General features: G+C 39.0%; 1 protein-coding gene across 6 annotated transcripts in view; it reads right to left on the bottom strand.

Annotated features, from left to right (window-relative positions):
- The window catches only part of XPO4 (exportin 4), a 116,263-nt gene that overhangs the window by 76,378 nt on the left and 24,730 nt on the right, over nt 1–15,155 (bottom strand). For 4 of the 6 annotated variants that reach the window (XM_019816971.3, XM_023249438.2, XM_003980253.6 and 1 more), the window contains 3 exons: nt 10,510–10,615; nt 5,001–5,142; nt 125–263 (listed from right to left, as the gene is read on the bottom strand). In XM_019816971.3, coding sequence (XP_019672530.1) covers nt 125–263; nt 5,001–5,142; nt 10,510–10,615 — 387 coding nt within the window. Of the gene's footprint in view, nt 1–124; nt 264–5,000; nt 5,143–5,252; nt 5,426–10,509; nt 10,616–15,155 lie in introns of those variants that run through there. The other 2 variants (XM_006927154.4, XM_019817033.2) reach the window with 2 other exon arrangements.

Consider the following 15,155-nt stretch of genomic DNA (forward strand, 5'->3'; position numbering starts at 1 on the left):
ATGAAAACTGCTCGATTCTCAGACTGTGCACTTTTTCTTTAATGTAGACGTTAGTATTGCTGTATTATTTGCAAACTACAGAATAAAAATTTTAACCGTTTATAAATACAGATAGCACACTTACCACAGTGGGATTGCCACTACTTATCAACTGGCTGACTTCATGGAAAATGCTTTTGCAGTCGATTGATTTATCTAAGGATCCTCGTTTTACAATTACTGCTACTGCTAACAGAATCTGTTCCCGAACATACTTTTGGAGGCTGTAAAACAGAAAGATCATTGTGAACACCTTTACATGATCCCAATATAAAAATAGTCCCAAGTTTCTCCCTACGCCTGACGCTACTAATCACACGGCTCACATCGGAGGGTAGCACAGCCTACTGGTTATGCCCTGTCTCCGGAGCCAGGAGATCTCGACTTGAATCCATGCTTCATCACTTATGGGCTTGGTGACCCGGGTACGCAAGACAGTTTCAGAGCCTTAAGTTTCCTCATCTGTGAAATGGGGGTAACATTAACAGGGTTGTGACTAGGATCAAATGTTCTTCAAACTGTGCCCAGTGCATACTAAGTGCTACATAAACGTTAGCTGCTTCAGGCAGTGTTCAAGAGATCTAAGTCAGTTCACTGAGAGCCAGATTATGATTCTACCAATAAAAAGAAATTCTGATCTAATATCCATCTCCAACCAGTAGTATAATCTTAAACCCACTCCCTTTAATGTGAAAAGGCAACAGGCTAGCTACCCAAAATATATTATGGACACACACACATTTTTAAAAAACATTTTGGAGTGCCTGGGTGGCTCAGTCGGTTAAGCGGCCGACTTCGGCTCAGGTCATGATCTCGCGGTCCGTGAGTTCGAGCCCCGAGTCGGGCTCTGTGCTGACAGCTCAGAGCCTGGAGCCTGCTTCAAATCCTGTGTCTCCCTTTCTCTCTGCCCCTCCCCCACTCGCACTGTCTCACAAATAAACATTAGAAAAAAATTTTTTTAAAGTTCTAAAATTCCTTGGGGCGCCTGGGTGGCACAGTCGGTTAAGCGTCCGACTTCAACCAGGTCACGATCTCGCGGTCCATGAGTTCGAGCCCCGCGTCGGGCTCTGGGCTGATGGCTCAGAGCCTGGAGCCTGTTTCCGATTCTGTGTCTCCCTCTCTCTCTGCCCCTCCCCCGTTCATGCTCTGTCTCTCTCTGTCCCAAAAAATAAATAAACGTTGAAAAAAAATTAAAAAAAAAAAAAAGTTCTAAAATTCCTTATCTAAACTGTGCTCTTCAGTGGGATGGCAGAAGCAGTGATCCCAAGTGAAGGAATTCTACAAAGTACACAAAGTAGACTAGACCACCAGCCAGGGCACGGAGATTTAGCTGTCCTGTCACAACCTTTGCTTAAAGGTAAGGCTCAGATAACATAACTTTATAATCCGGCTTCTAGAATGCCACAAGGATACACCAACCATGTGCCCTTTGGAATAAACCCCCAATTCCTTAACATGGCTTACAAGCAGTGAGACCCAACCCAGCCCCCTTTGGACACTACCAATCTGCCTGTTGTCTTATCCCCTGCAAAGTGTCCCCATTGGGACATAACTGATACGGTCACCCACTTCAACAGTCTGTCACGGTCCTGCCCTCTCTGATCCCCGCCTTCCACATTCGCTCAAAACTGCAGACACGCTGAGCTTCTCTCAGTCCCTGGCGCCATGCACAGACCTCTGAACGTCTGTGTCCTCTGCTAAGACTGTGATGTCCCTTTCTCCAGAGGGGACTCCCTGAAGCTCCCTGAACATGGTGGGCCGTTACTAAGGAGGGCTCCCCCGACACATGACAGGCATCTATTAGACATACAAACATACATGCCCATGTCAAGACTGAAGTGAAAAATATTCCTTCAAGACACACCTGAAGCACTCATAAGCAAATAAATGCAGAGATTGTACGGGAAGAACAGGAGGAATGTGAGTTAACCAAAAGGAGTTTTTGTACATTTCGGGGGACATGATAATTTCAAATACACCGACTCCTACTAGGAAGTGTACATAAAGCTAGTTTTAACGACCTCCATTGGCAAGAATTATAAATTACTAGGAAAATAAATAATAGCTCACATTGGTTGGTGTTTATGTTATGCAAGGCTATAAACGAACTTCACAAAAGTTAATACATTCAACCCTCACAACTACCTTTTGAGTACAATACTATTATTAACTCTAATAGCTAACTGAATACTAATAATTTTAAAAACTAATGCACAGAGAGGGCAAGCAATCTGCCCGTGCACACAGTGGCAGCAGTAGATTCTCAACCGCCCTGCTATACTGTCAGGTGCGCCTGGCATTTCACTCTGTGAAAATGCTATCTCAATTAGGAGGAAAAAACTAGAAAAGAGAAAGTTCTGTGTACCAAACGAGAAGTATACAACACTATGTATGCATTCTACTATGTATGTATTCTACCTATGCGGTATACCAACAGTTTTCACTTGACTCTGGTCCATACTGTAGGAAATTCTACAAGATAAAAATGTCTGTGTCATGAAAGACAAAAAAAGACAGAACTGTTCTAGATTAAAACAGAGTAAAGTGACTAAATACAATGTATAATCTGCGGTTAAATCCTGGATCAAACAAATAACTTATAAAGGAGGAAAGGATATCAATAGCATTATTCAGACAACTGGGAAAATGAGAATATAGGATCAAAATTATATTAGGTTAATTTAATATGCCAATGATATCAAGAGTATTGAGGGCACCTGGGTGGCTCAGTCGGTTAAGCCTGTGACTTCGGCTCAGGTCATGATACCATGGCTGGTGAGTTCAAGCTCCACCTCGGGCTCTGTGCTGACAGCTCAGAGCCTAGAGCCTGTTTCAGATTCTGTGTCTCCCTCTCTCTCTGCCCCTCCCCTGCTCACACTTTCTCTCTCAAAAATAAATAAACAATGGGGCGCCTGGGTGGCGCAGTCGGTTAAGCATCCGACTTCAGCCAGGTCACGATCTCGCGGTCCGTGAGTTCGAGCCCCGCGTCGGGCTCTGGGCTGATGGCTCAGAGCCTGGAGCCTGTTTCCGATTCTGTGTCTCCCTCTCTCTTTGCCCCTCCCCCGTTCATGCTCTGCCTCTCTCTGTCCCAAAAATAAATAAACGTTGAAAAAAAATAAATAAATAAATAAACATTAAAAATTAAAAAAAAAAAAAAGGATGAAGTATCCTAATTTCTGCAGCATACTTTCAGGTGATTCAGGGGAAAATGCATATATGTGAGAGAAATCACATGTGACAAAATGTTAACTGAGGCTCCACTAGGAAAAGAGTGTGTGTGTGTTCATTGTATTATTCTTTCAACTTTGCTTAAAGTTGTTTTTTTTTTAGTGTTTGGGGGGAAATACGTAAGTGAACTATTTCAGTGTGGAACCTTACAATCAACTCTAAAATAGCTTCTGAACTAATGAAAATTACTGAAGAATGAGATTGTTTTGGATAATAGAAGAGATCACGTGCATGTGTGCATGCACGCACGCACGCGCACACACACAATCAAAATCTACCACACATTTAAGTCTATCAAACTCTCCAGAGTTCAGCAGTTCCAACTTGGGGAGGGTGGAGAAAAACTGGGACCAATGAGCAGCTCCAGGAGCACACCCAAATGGCCTCATCAAACAACAAATTAAAATTTAAATAAAGAAAATCAGCATGAAGGAGAAGACAAAGGTTTGAAATTGGGACAATTTCCCCTTATTCTATTAAAACCAGAAAAAACAAGCCAAACCCTCCCTTTACATACATCTCTATCCAGTCATCTACAGAAAGTATTACCCATTACACCTGTAACGTTTGTTTATAGGCTAAGGAAATCTTGCCTTTTTTCTCTTAAGCATTTTTCTTTAGGCAAAGCAACTGGCACTTACCTGCATGCTAAATTCACGCCAGTAATTATTGTTAAATATTATGAGCTCAGAAGACCGCGAGTGAACAATCCGTGGAAAGAAAGGTGTGCTCTAAATTATGTTTAAAGCTTCATGCATATTGATCACCATTAATCGACATGCCTAGTTACCAGGAGTTCCAATTAGAGAGCATTTGTTCACTGAATTTGAAAGTGTACGTGTATGGAAAAAGGATTCAACTGTTCAACTGCACAAATGGCAAACGTGCGGTGTGCAGTGCCTCTTCCTAAAAGACGACTTGGTATTTGAGGGATTTACCAAAAAAAAAAAAATCACACAAGCAATGAATGTACAAATCTTGTAAAATGGTCAAACAATACAACGAACATAACACAAAAAGAAAACTCACTTTTACCCTACTTCTTAAAACTGATCCATTTTCCAAAAGAAAGTATTGAACAAATTTGGTGCTTTCTCTTCTACAACCTTCCTAACGTGCATTTCCGTGCACATGTATGTGTAACACTTGGTGTTTTAATGGCACCTGACCACCCTTTGCACCCGTGTCCTGGAATACTCACCTATGTCTTACGATGCTACCAAACACCGAAAGAAGAACGACTATGTACAAAGGACTTTCCATGGAGTCCAAGATCAACTTTCTTTGGAACTAAACGTCCACAAAAAACCCTTAATATCCAGCACCATCTTTTCCAAGAAACAAAACCCTGTATCATAAGCTTAAATACAAAGTCGTATTTCATTAAGCAGTATAACAACCCACAACCACGTGTGTGTGTGAGTTTTTAAAATATGAACCCAAGCAGAGCTTAACCATAAACATCTATCGTTAAAAACACAAAGGAAAAAGGGAAAGAAAGAAAGAAAGAAAGAAAGAAAGAAAGAAAGAAAGAAAGAACGAACGAACGAAAGAAAGAAAGAAAAGGAAAAGAGAGAAGGGAAGGGAAGGGAAGGGAAGGGAAGGGAAGGGAAGGGAAGGGAAGGGAAGGGAAGGGAAGGGAAGGGAAGGGAAGGGAAGGGAAGGGAGGGGACGAGACAAGACAAGACAAGGGCAGCGCAGGTATTTGAGCAGCGCCTCCGCCATGTACTTACTTAGGCCTTTGTAAGACATACGTTAAAAGGAATGTTCGCAGTGACTCGATGCTACCTTTTTCCAAGAGAATCCACTCTCGGACAACTGCTTCCATTATGGCTGTGGCAGCTTGAAAGAGGACATAGTCCACTTTACTTGTTTCTGAGGAGAAAATCGGAAACTTTCTTTAAACAGCGATCCCTCCTTCTTCGAACAGTTTGCATTTATTAATTTAAAAACGGAACTTTTCAGACAAGGAATAAGATGGTTACCTGTTCTTTTTTTAATCCAGTGACCTTTTGCTCTAGCACCACAAAGAGGTTAGTTCCTCTCAGAAGACACCCCAGGCAGGTGGCAGCTAATCACCGATCACAATTTTCACAAACTTTCCTCACCTCTCTTCAACTGTTACTTCCAAAGCATGAAGAACTAAAAAATAACACAGCTTTAAAAAAAATAAAAATAAAAATATAAAGCAATCAGAAAATTTCCTAAGAGATTCTCACCCTGTGCAAAATAGAGCTTTGCGTTTGCAAAATATCTTAATAAACTCGTCTTTGAACGTTACTATTTGTGGTGAGCCATGCTGTTAAAATATTTGTTAAGAAATTAAGCTTTCAGCAGGATGGCCCATCCCCAATAGCAAGTTCAGAAATAAACACAATCACATTCAGGTTATTTTTCTCAAAATGCTAAAAAAAAAAAAAAAAAAAAATGGGAGTCACATTTACCCAAGGTGAGAAGTTCTTGTGAATTTTCTGATTGCAATACTGATCAAACTGAGTAAAATTCCAAAGCTACACTTAGAAAACCCCAGCCTTAACTAGCAAGTTATAGTATCTGAACTAAAAACTGAATCAGGAGGGAAAGAAAAAACAGAAAATTAACACACCTAAGAAATATTTTAATTTTCTATTTTTTCTTTTATTCACCAATACCACTACAATCAGTTTCCAAACAGCATTATCAAAAGGGAGAAACAGTCAAAATGAAGTCAAGAAAAAGTAGAAATTTTCTGAAGTTCTGAAAAATAACCATCATGTGAAATCCATGAAAGTTTATGATTAGATTGCAGGTTATTTGCCAAGATCACTAGACATGAGTATCCGAGAGCCCTGAGAAATTAACTCTAGGCATAGAATGGCACCTTCAAGAATTTATCAGAAGAGCATGAAGACATAGGGAGGCACATCATTTTCTCTCCTACTCAAGCTCAGGTCATTTAAAAATCTTGAGTGATCTTGACACAATACGCTATAAAAATGGGTGAAAAAAAGGTACACCCTATATAAATTCCATCAATTTAGACTACCAAATAGGAGTTTTGAACATAACAAAACCAAAAAGAGGACCCAATTTGGACCTTTTTAAAAAAGTTTGATTATTCCTTGCTTTCTTAACATGAATTCTAAGTGAGATGATCATCAGAACTCACAAAAATTTAGAAACCTTAAAATATTATCAGTAAAGAAAGCAACAGCTTCCAAAAACGTAAACCTATCATAAAAAGATGTGTTTAAAGTTCCAGGAGGAAAAAAAAAAAGTAAGTGTAAGAGGAACTGAAACAGAAACTAGCTATATCTATTTAGATCATGTAAGGAGAAATACGGTACTGCTTCATAAAGGTGATTCAAGTAATCTCTTATTATAAACCTCTTCTATAAAGTAAACGATGGTTGATTGCCTAACTTCACTTTCTATTGCCATAGTAAAAATCTTAAGGACAAGAAACCCCAGATCCTTAGTTATGGATTTTAACAAAGAAGCAAAATCTTAGGGACTCACAGAATTTTGGACATAGAACTCCAAAGGTCACCTAATTCAATTCCTGCCTTTTAAGGCTGAAGAAAGTGTTGACGCACCAGGGGACTAAGAGAAAAGAATTCAGGATCACGTGGCCGGTGAATGTTCCTGGAGCGACACTAAGCCACCCCGAAACGCACGTGCCAAGGAAGAGAAGACCAAACGAGCTCCTTCTGTTTCCAGAAGCAACAAAACATGCTTATTTCTAACTACCTGTGCTTACAGCCAAGCTGTTTTTCCTGCCTCCCCCTCCTTTTTGCAAGGGACGAGGGAGGGAGTTAACTGCAGAAGGTGAATGACAGACATTCAACAGTTTCCGAGGTGACTCTTTCTTAGATGCCTCTGTTTGGGCATCTCTACATTCCTACTCCGGTAAGAAGCTTCTCTAAGAATGGAGGAACCTGAAATTCCAAATTTCAAGGAAGGAATTCTCCTAACCTAATGGATCGCACTACACCTTCTCACGAAACTGTCACTAGCCTTCATAAACCGCACTTCAACACGATATAAATGTGCAAAAGGTGCTCCATGGAACTCTCGAAGCTACCAGCAGAAGATTGGGCCTTCACGTGGATAGATAGATGAGCCTGATCCTTGCTCTCTGCTCCAAAGATGCTTGAAATGGCAAGGTCTTCACGAGGAACTCCCAAGTCATCTAGAATTTCTGATACTTTTCAGTTGTTCTCCACTGACCAGGGCATTGTCTAGAGAATAAATTATTTTAGGCCACTTCGGCAGCAAGTTGCCCCTTTTTACCACGGTAACTTTAATAATTATGTAAACAAAATTCATTTCTATCACGTCAGCCATCTGAACCCACACAGGGCCATGAAGACAAAAATTGAAGTGAAGGAAACAATGAGAAGCAGAGCACCACATTCTGGTCAAAAAATATTTTTAAAAGAAAACTAAAACCACAGTAGTCAAGGCCCAGATGTTCAGCTACCACGACCACCTCTCTGGCATCAAAGACTTCTGTCCAAAGCACAGGCTCCAGAGCACGTGGATACACACGTGTACACAGGCACCCCAACTGGTAAGAAGTCTCAGTTTCGCTTTGTTTTGCTCCAACCACTTCTGAGACAAGAAATTGAAGAAACCCGTTTCTCCCTGGGAGAAGGACAGAAGAATGCTACAAAGTTAGTTCTGGAAGCGCTGGTCGGGGTGTATCTTTAACAAGAACAGAACTCACAGGATTTGTGAACGCACATTTGACCAAACCAAAGTAACACCTTCCTGAATGCCAAAGACTTCTTCTGTCTGAGGTGCAGAAATCCAAAAGTACCCTTCTGACAAAACGCGCCGGGGCGTGCAACATGCACACGCAAATGCGCGCGCGCGCACACACAGAGTGGAAAAAGCACACCCAGAATGACAACAAAAGGATAAGAAGAGAAGGAAATGAGGAAAACTAGAAACGTAATAAAAACTTAGGTCAGAAGTGGGAAGGAAGAATTTTAAGAGGCCAGAACAGGGAAGCATCAAAGAGAAAGTCTCCCCTTTATTAGAATATATCACCCAGACACTGTATAAAAATGACATATTATCCCTAGCTAAGAATGTGAAAATTCTGAATTGCGATTGACTGCCACTTGTATGAGAAGTCTTCTTAGAGGAATTAACCCTTCTGTGCTGGTGGCAACTGAGTAAGGAATTGAAAGATTTTCTGTGAAGTTTAGATGTAAACATTAATGTAACACAGGGCTTTGCAGTACATTAATGATTAGATTACAATACATGCACTCAACCTTTTAAATAGTTAATATCTCAAAACCCAAACTGGTTTTAAAAGCACAGCCAGAACTAGCAATACTATTCTTTAGACATTTTTATCAGGAAAACAAACGTATTCCAGACAAGCTCAAATCGTAACAAAGCAACAGTACTTCATAAAATATACATACTCTAAAAAGGAAAGAGTCGTATAAACAAATACACTCTAATAACATACTTACAACTTAGATCAACTATTTCCCAACTAGTACTGAATGACAACTGCATTACAATAGAAAATCCGATGAAACTGATGGATCCTAATTAACGTACTTAAGGCGTATGCGATAAAAACCAGACTCGAATTATGTTAGGCGACTAGTTTAACACAATGGTTTCCTAAACTACTAACGCTGAACAATTTCAAGGCAGTGAAGACGAAAGCTCCCTTGAATTCTTAACGCTGATGTTTAGCTTTACTTCTTGTGATTTAACTCTGAATTAAATATTCTCCACAGGCATGATAGCAGGTTTTCTTAGTGCCAGAAACAAGTTCACCCAAGTATGACACCTGACCACTAAAAAAATAAAATCAATAAAAACTGCCTCATGTAGAATTTAAAAGGTGGTTATTAAAACTGACTGCTCCTCTAGTGAAAAACCTGACTCCTGAATGAGACAGGGCCACCTTCAACCACCTCTGCGAGCTCCTTGCAAACAGAACAGAGCACTTTGTGAAGGTTATCTTATTTTTAAAACGCCATCTGAAATCAGGTAACGGGGCTCCTCGCATTACCGTTCACAGAGTGGTTTTATATGTGGCTACTACATTTGTGCCTCACGACAACTTAAGTCAACGAAGCCCATTAAGGAAAATGGTACCACTGTTCCCATTTCATAGATGAAAACAGGCTCCGAGAGGCTAAGTGACTTCCTCAAGTTGATACCATGGAGAATAGACCTCACAGGTCCTACAGCAGTGCTCTCTCTATTCCAACCTAACAACGCACTCATAAGCCCTTATACGGAAAGCATTTTTAACATTTAAATTTAATTGCAGGCTATTTCAATCTGGAAACCAGAGAGTGCTGGTGGCTAACAGATAAGTCTTACTAAAAGCATAAGAATAAAAGGTCAGATATTTTAGTTCCTAATATGCAACTAACCAATTTTATGGTCAAGAATAACTCAAATAGCCTTTCAGAGGCTCAAGTGTGGGTTACAAAAAATGGCTCCAATTAAGAAAGAGTTAATAAACAATTAAGTTTTAAAATAACAATAACCAATGAAATCTCTCTTACTATGACTGAAAAATACGTAAGAGACAGAAGACTGTGTGTCTGTGTCTGTGTCTGTGTCTGTGTGCACTTAGAAAATGTCATCTCTGGACAAGAGTTACAACTTTTGTGATTACTTTTAAAGGAAAGAGATTGTTTCTGTACGCATGTCAGATAAAAGGTACTTGTAAAATATTTTTACAAGAGTAAAAATTAATGTTTCATTTTACAATACACAGCGATCATCTACATAGAACTAATATTTGCTAAGCAAGCTGAATACAAACTATATGGTTAAAAAAATTTTTTGCACGAAAGAAAAATTGTTGAAACCTCCAAAAACAATCATAATTTCAAAACACTAGAGTAAGATATATTATAGTGCATTTCCTATAACAAGTGATAGCACTCTTGAGAACTGAAAAAATATTAGATTTTCCCCCCACCATTAACAGATTTCATGTTTTGGTCAGTAATAAATTATACATATTTACTATATTTAGTAACTTGCTGTATTTATAAATTACCATAGTTGGGGGAAAAAAAAGTCAAAGTAGAAACAGTCTTCTATCTGGCTTTATGGACTATCTTTAAAGCCACTTCAACAGAATGACTATTAATGGAAAATTGTAATTACACACACCTGCTTGTTTTAAAAGGCATTTAAAATATCTAACATCCAGGATAGAAAGACTATATTTGATTCTGCAAAAATATTTTAAAAGTGAATACTTACCCAAAATATGCTTGCAAACTGCAAATGGTGACTTTGATTTCCTAAACGATAAGAATATGTGCTCTGCATGCTGGCGTTGTTCGTTATTAACCATGGAAGGTGGCGCCTTGAGGGTTAAAACGAGGAGCAAAACAAAACAAAAAACAGAGTACACCTGTTTAATAAGACAGCTTGAACAACAGCAAACCTTCTACCCGCAATAAGAGAAAACACTTTCACTTTCGGGGGGCGGGGGCACTGGGACGTCAAATTCCTGCTTGTTATTTTACAGAAACTGAAGTATAAAACTTCGTAATAAATATTTAAAATACGGTTTCAGGAAAAAGGAAGAAATTCCTGGCAAGGTTTCAAAGTTGCCTACATTTTAGAAGACAGATGCTTATATAACATTTTCTGTATCTTTTAAACACAGCTAACTTATTGCGTTTTATTCCAAAATATACCACTTCATCTAACTTGACTAAGTGAAAATTATCTCTAAATTTTCCAGCACTGGTGCAACCAAATCCAAAGTCACTAAAAATTGATTTCTCACAGCAATGCTTTACAATAAAAATATTATCAGATAATTAATTCTACTTCAAGTTTCCTAAAATCACCATTAAACCAGAAAAAGTACAGAACAGTGGAGTTGGAAGTTATAAAACTCCTATCTGAATAAATGAATCCGTGGAAAAGTCAGACTTCTGGCTTAACAAAAACAACTTCTAAAGTCTGCCAGGTTTTTAAATTCCATTTTGTTCTAACAATCTTTCCTCTAAAGATAATATTCTTCTGAACCTAAAATATAGCCACCTAAAATACATAGTCTCATTGCATGGCTTCCTTATCTTTGACTCACTGAGACCCATCTGAAGAGAAGAGATTGCTTATGCAGCCTACCAATTAAATAGCAGAATTCTCAATTTGAGAGAGGAGAGGTAGGAAAATAAACCTTCGCTACTGTGACCAATATGAAATGGGGAAATCAAAATTTCAACTATATTTAAACAATCTGAAAGATAAAAAACATTTTGCAACAAAGTACATTATAAACTATATTATTGAAACCAAGTACATTATAAACCATATATTAATATAAACTATAAACTGTATCAATTATGTATCATCATCTTAAGCTGTATCAATTATGCAACATTAGTCACTATAATTTTAGTTAAAATAAAATAATAATAAAACCAAATTTGATAGCCTGGCCTAAAGGTATTCTTATAATTAGCCAAAACCAGTCCAGACTACTATTCCTAATGATACAGCACCCTCTACAGCTCTCTAGATAAAAACGAAAATATTTTCATTATAAAGAACTGTGTTAAATTCTTTTTATTTTTAATGTTTATTTATTTTTGAGAGAGAGAGAATGAGCAAGAGAAGAGCAGAGAGAGAGGGAGACACAGAATCTGAAACAGGCTCCAGGTTCTGAGCTGCCAGCACAGAGCCTGACGTGGGGCTCGAACTCACGAGCCATGAGATCAAGACCTGAGCCAAAGTCGGACGCATGACCAACTGAGCCACCCAGGTGCCCCAAATTGTGTTAAGTTCTTTAGTACATTTTTTGAAAAAGTGTTACTATGAACAACTAACTATGCTAAATATAAATATTTTTGTCCTTCCATTTGCAAATTCTTCATTCTCACCATTTTCCTTAACTCAACAAGTTTGTGTTTTTACATGATATTTCATCATTAATATCTGACTATACCCCCAAAACCAGCATATCAGTAAACACTATTACAACATGTTATACTGCTACGAATATAAGGCAACGAGTATGGATGACCCAGGTGATTCTGATTTATATATTCTTTCTTCTCATCACCCTTGAAAGGGAGTACACATACGTAATTTTGCAAGTCATTAATTATGCCAGTTATTCTGCAAACAAAAATAGTTCTTAAAGCTAATGATCTTTGGACATCCTGATATTCACATAGTTCATAAAATACAGGCCTCAAGATAACTTTAATATAACAGAATATTTCACTTATAAAATATCATTAGATTTCGTTAGTAACGAAGTATAATGTAAAAGTTGGTTTATATTAACCACCTGGTTGAACATGATCATACAAACAATAAAATCATCCATTGATTCATTAGATGGCAACACGGTATTCACTTTAGTTTCCCAAAACCAAAACTTTTAATTCTTTTTGAAAATGAATGACTTGGCAATGGTTTGCAAATAGTAAATTATGTGCATCAGCGAGTTCTGAGAAGATTTTTTGTTTAAAAAGAAAAAGAAAAGATTCCCAGCCCCAAAGACTTAACAGGCTCAGCTTCTACGTCAAAAACATGCATCTTTCCCACAAAATTCCCTGCTTAGTACTGACTTATATACCTATACCTCTACCTGTGGAACTCCTTCCTGCTCAGAAATCAGAACTCATCCTTCAAACTGCTTCAGCCTCTCCTTCGTCAGCCTTTCCTGACCTTCTCCCCGTCGGCCTGAACACAAACGTCTCCATCTCACCTCGGGCAATGCACTAGACATGTATCTCTACCAACCCAACTTACCATAATGTACTGTATGTATTTGCTTGCCCCTTTCTCTTTTTCACTATGATTTTTCTGATACCAGAAACCTTACTTTACTCATCTCTAAATTCCTAGAGCCTTGCACATACCAAAAGAGAGGCAGCACCACCAAAACTAACATTCACTGAGTACTTAGTGTTACGAGGCATTATTTTCAACAGATGGATAGGCACACAGATATATAACCTCATTAATCCTAATAACCTTATGAGGTAGAAACTATTATTATTCCCATTTTACAGATGAGGAATGGAGTGATCAATCTGCTAAAGGTCAGGGAGGAAGCAGAGGTGGAAACTGACCTCAGGGCCCTAACTCTTCAACAGAAACTACACTTAGGTGGTTCAGGATCATGTAAGACTTATTATGCTTAAAGCAAGGGGATAGAAAGGAAGAAAATCCCTCGTAAACGTCCTCCTCTAAGACCCGATACAGACATTAGTGTTTTACATAGCTTGAGAAGTTTCAGTAAAGATATAATAATAGTAAAAAAGCCTTTTTGTATTGCCTGTTTATGTCCTTTCGTTGTCCCTAATAGCAAAAGATTGAAAAGAGCTCACACTTCAAAGGTACAGTCAAATGAATCAGAAGAGCTGGAATCAGGCGGAAGCAGAGTGCCTGATGGAAGACAGGAAACAACAGATGAGCAATTCCAGGTGTCTTCAGGAAAAGAAAGGCAGTAACAGGAAGAAACTGAAAGGTGTTTTTTATTTTTAAGTTTGTTTATTTATTGGGGGGGGGGGCGGTGCGGCAGAGAGAAAGGGAGAGCGAAACTCAAGCAGGCTTCATGCTGTCAGTGCAGAGCCCGATGCAGGGCTCCATCTCAAGAACCGTGAGGCGAGGTCAAGAGTAGGATGCCTAACCCACTGAGCCACCCAGGCGCCCCGAGAAGTGTTTCTAAGGAGTCGCACCAGCAGGAGATCTGAAGCTCACAAAGCCCTAGCCCAACATGCTGGTGTTTCTGGCACAGCCCATGCTGTTCCACCAGCCTGGCCGGACCCCCTTCAATTTACAAAAAATCCTCAAGAAACACCATTGGTGGTGCACAGCTAGGGGCATCTGAAGCTGGAGCTCAAGATTCACTGAAAAATAGATTAAATGACATATTTAATATGAGGGGTTTTTTTTGGGGGGGGGGCATCAGGAGAACCAGAAGTACCAAATAATTTGTTTACTGAGGGCTGACTATAATCTAAGCAGCATGTCAGAAGCTAAGGATATCAAAGTAGAGAGAACCATCTCCGCCCTTATGGAATTCTGAGTCTTACAAAAGACATACGTTAATCAAATCACACAAATAATTATGAGTCTATCAAACCGCATTCTAGCTTCTCCCATCATGCAAACCTGTCCTCAAAACGTCAGAAATTCCACGTGCCAAATCCTGTGAGACCTATAGACTCTTTCTTTCTCTGGAGAGCTACGAGAACTTTTATTAAGACGAACAACAACAGCACCACTTAGTCCTCATGCAGAGTGCTAAATTGCATACGCTGTCTCATTTAATCACCGCAACATCCCTGTACGAATCATTGCCTCTCTTTTACATATGGCGAAACTCAGATTCACCGACTGTCACATACCCAAGATCACAGTATCAAAGGCAGAATTTGGTCTTAAGTCTGTGTAACACCAAAGCCCCTGATCTGACTCTCTTAAGTATTACTAACGAGGAGACATGGTTGAGTAGGCTAATTTCTGTTGGATAACTCGCAAAGAAATTCAAACAATATTCTAGGCTTACTATAAATATCGTTTACAGGACCATGAAAAAAGGATATGAAAGTCAGACTGAAAAATCAGGCACGACTTGTAGATAGGAAACAAGCTACAAAAGTAGAAAACAAACTTGGAAGTCCATGCCACACAACTCATAATAAAAATTTTCCTCGCTCTAATCGCTCGCCCATCTTTCCTTTTTGTGTGCGTGTGTACACATTTAGTATTGTAACAAAGCCACTTGTACACTTTCAACGTTTAAAACTGAGCATCTTTCCTTTCCGGTGAAACAAAAAGCAAACGGAAAAATAAACAGGAACACAATTACAAGAGAAGGTCAATTCCAAATAAGATCCTACAGGTTCTGCTGATTCTCCCTGCGAGTGGCA

Source organism: Felis catus, chromosome A1 (assembly GCF_018350175.1).
Source record: "Felis catus isolate Fca126 chromosome A1, F.catus_Fca126_mat1.0, whole genome shotgun sequence".
NCBI lineage: Eukaryota > Metazoa > Chordata > Mammalia > Carnivora > Felidae > Felis > Felis catus.